This window comes from Rhagoletis pomonella, unplaced genomic scaffold, assembly GCF_013731165.1.
Source record: "Rhagoletis pomonella isolate Grant_MI unplaced genomic scaffold, Rhpom_1.0 Rhpom_scaffold_00008, whole genome shotgun sequence".
Taxonomy (NCBI): Eukaryota; Metazoa; Arthropoda; class Insecta; order Diptera; family Tephritidae; genus Rhagoletis; species Rhagoletis pomonella.
In genome coordinates, this window is record NW_023458562.1 from 6,796,177 (window position 1) to 6,799,993 (window position 3,817).

General features: G+C 39.7%; 1 protein-coding gene across 1 annotated transcript; it reads right to left on the minus strand.

Moving 5' to 3' along the window:
• Positions 1–696: 696 nt before the first annotated feature.
• LOC118745054 lies at positions 697–2,805 on the minus strand. The gene has a single exon (XM_036478590.1). It carries the CDS (start codon positions 2,803–2,805, stop codon positions 697–699), a length of 2,109 nt encoding a protein of 702 aa, XP_036334483.1.
• Positions 2,806–3,817: the final 1,012 nt, after the last annotated feature.

Genomic DNA, 3,817 nt, shown 5'->3' on the forward strand with positions numbered 1-3,817 from the left:
TTTGGTTACACGTTGCATGATTTTGTCATAAGCTTTTTTCTGATCAGCATCTAAAAACTCTTTGCATTTGCACAAATCGTTCAAGCTGATTTGCATCAAACTACTGTTCTCGCATCAAGTCTCTGTCTTGTACAGCATTTCTATCTCGTGTCGGTGCTGGCATACCGAGTTGACAAAGAGCTTTGTTGTTGATTGACATGCATAATAAATAAATAATAATAAAGCTTCATTGAAAATGTCATCCGAATATTCCTGACTTGGATCGCTTGCGCGTGCTTGTCTTAGAATATCTTCACTGAGGCTTTCACGATGCATTTTCCACAGTTGTCGAGGATTCGATGGTGCGCATGTTGTTAAAATTATCGCAAACAAAGTTCGTATTTGCTTTGGATGGCACGTGAGTGATGCTTCGGTCAGAGTTGTGTTCCAATTCTGATCATTCTCAAGTAAGCCCAGTTTAAAGCACGCTTCTCTGTACGTTTGGCATTCTACTCCGTCGATGGTTTTCAATGCAAGGAATGATGTCGGCCCTTTGATTGTATGCAGCAACAACCGCAAATAATAGCACTCGGCGTTATTTGGATGAACAGTATACACACGTCCCAATGCATCGGACGAATATATACCAGGATGCTCTGGAACAATTGCACCTCTTTTTCTTCTGTTGAACTTTTTTGTCGATGTGTTCCAAGTATACTATTTGGGCACATCTTGATACAGCAACGTTTTAGCAAAATTTTCGGATTTACACAATTCGAAAAAAGCAGTCAGTGTTGTGTTTTGTGGTTGCTCTGCTCTATTTTGCGCATTTTCTTCGGTGAAGTAAACCCGCTGACCATTTTCCAAATAAACAGCGAGATGTTGAACCGTTGGATATCGTTCGTGAATATTGAATGCAAATATCCGCCATACTGCTTCGTTACTGCTGATGTAGCGCCCTGTTTGATATTGCGTGATCTCATCACCTCGATTTGCTAATCCGAATACTGCCATGTCACTGCCCTTGTTAACATATTTACAAATATATTTTATGGACTTTACCGAATTACAATACTCAACATTGATGTGAGCATTAAACATTTTTGAAAGTAGTAGCGAGTATGGCACGATCCATCTATTGTCTATGTCGATATCTACACTTCGCATCTTAATAGTAGTTGTGTATCCACCATTAGTGGGATTTCTTCGCCTATACAGAGGATATCCATCACCTCCAGTTTGAGTTTCAGTAATCAACTCACGTGGATATCGCTTTGTGCATTTGCCGTTTTGCATGCATGGTGAATTAGGATTAAAAGTACCGCATGGCCCATGAATCATATTTTTCTTGATTATTTCAAAAAGAATGGGATCTTCGGCTTGATTTGGAAGCTCGGCTGATATAACGCTATCAATTTGTGTAGGTATAATTTTTTGCTTCAACCAAATCAAAATGTGAGCGTGTGGTACGCCTCTCTTTTGCCATTCAATTGAGTACATCCAGCATCTGGTTTCTCCAAAAACAAAATTCTTCGTGATGACATTCATAAGACTTATTAGCTTTTGCTTGAATATTCGAGCGAGAAGATCATGTCTGTGCGATGAGCTCTGGCCTGCAAAAAGCAATTCGGTTATTTCACTCCACGATGGATTGCAAGTGAAGGTGATGAATAGGTCTGGTCGTCCATACTTTCGAACGTACGTCATAGCATCTTGCCCGTATTCGTGCATGTGCCGCGGGCTTCCTGTATATGTTACAGGTAAAATTACCATTTGTCCAATGTCAGCAATGTTTCCATCATTAGCAACTGCATCACGTAAATGAACGTATTCTTCAACGCGCAGCTTCTTTTGATTTAAGCGAATGAAAAGAAGACGTTCACTTTCGACTTTCGCGTACATGTCCACAATAAACTGTTGGAATAATTCACGACATTTTAAGATATGATTGGATTCACTTCCACGAATCATAATGCGGTTTGTATAATAATCCATGCAGGACACTTTCTTTGTCGTCGCTTCACTTGTGCTGGGGTCGACTTGCCTGATGTTGAAATGATATCCTTCTTCTCCATGGGGAAACAGCACTGAATATTGGAGTGCATCATACGATCGATGTGTTTCCGATACTCTCTGCACATTAGCATTTCGCCGGTGGATAATGATGTCACGTCGATCGAATTCGGTGCCAACTATTAAAATTGCAACATCCCCTGTTACCGGAGCATTGGAGCGCCTTTCATGTTCACCAGCAGGAGCTTTGTCTGCTCTAATAACAACACTATAGTCATCTGATGGCATTTGATCCAGAGCTGTTTTAAAAAGGCGAATCAAATTGCTTTGTTCATGGAACATTGCCTGCAAGCTTGAAATGATCTCGCGTCGGATCCCAGAACTAATTGCGCAACGCTTGTCTACTTCCAGTGCATCATTTCCAGTGAAATAAATTTGCAGAAATTTCGCATCTTGTTGTGGCACTGCGAGCAATGAACCGATTTTGTGGTATATTTGGCCTTGAACTTTGAATGTTGGCATGTAACCGCCTTCAGATATAATTTTCGTTGCTCCAAACGAAGTCATTTGAAAGCAAGAGTTGTACTTGCGTATGTTTTTCAAAAAGTGGTTTGAAATAGGAGTTGTGCCAGAAAGGTAACTAAGTAGTGGTTCAGGTGCCTCAATTAACGATGACAAAACTATTTTACCATTTGAACAACACATTCCTGGTGATTCCTTGGCAAACTTCAAAGCATGGCAATGCAAGCAAACTTTATTCATCGGTCCAATGGCGACATCTGCATGATTTTCGTAGTCTCTGTTTTTTGTCATAATTGTATGCCGCCAACATTAAATGTGTTCTTTCTCTTGAATGGGTCAATCGTGATAGATTAGTGCGAAGCCGTTCGTTGCGTTGTTCGGGATTTTCAGAATCTCTGGAGGTTGAAGCTCTCACACGATTTTGTTGTAGGCGAGATTCTCGTTGTTCCAGGGTTTCAGCGTCTCTGGAGGTTGAAGCTCTCACACGATTTTGCTGGAGGCGAGATTCTCGTTGTTCCAGGGTTTCAGCGTCTCTGGAGGTTGAAGCTCTCACACGATTTTGTTGTAGGCGAGATTCTCGTTGTTCCAGGGTTTCAGCGTCTCTGGAGGTTGAAGCTCTCACACGATTTTGCTGGAGGCGAGATTCCCGCTGGTTTTCCGTTTCCACATTTCTCGAGCTTGTCTCTCTGTTTCGATTTTGTTGAAGTCGGACATTTCGCTAATCTTCCATTTCCGCCGCTCTGTATTCATTCGACTTTTTTGTTTTGGGGTTTTTTTCTTCCAATTGATGCTTTCTTTGGTGGCATGATTTTATTTTTTTTGTGAATGTAAATAATAATACTCTGTATGTTGAACTGATCTCAGATGAAAAAGAATTCACTATCGTTTGCGCAGTGTCTACACTTGCTATGAGCGAATGTATTAGCTTTGCGTCCTTATATTTATGTAACTCAGGCAAACAATATAAATATGTTCTCTGAAGGTACCTTCCACTTAAAAAGATTAAAAATCCTTATATTTTATCCATGCTAAAACGTGTGCAAACAGCAGAAGATATTCTCTGCAGTTACTTTTCCTGCAATAAATTAAAAAAAATCGGTAGACTTTCGCAACCTCTTATTTATCTGAATTAGTGTATACAGAAAAATTTCTTTGTACGTAGGTATTTTCTTCAAGAATGTTGTGGAAAAATCCCAAGATTTATGAAGCCATTGTTTAGGTAAACTTGGGAAACAAAATATACTATTTTTTTTTTTTTTTTAATATTTTTATTGAGCTTTGTACCACGATTGTTTATTAGGAA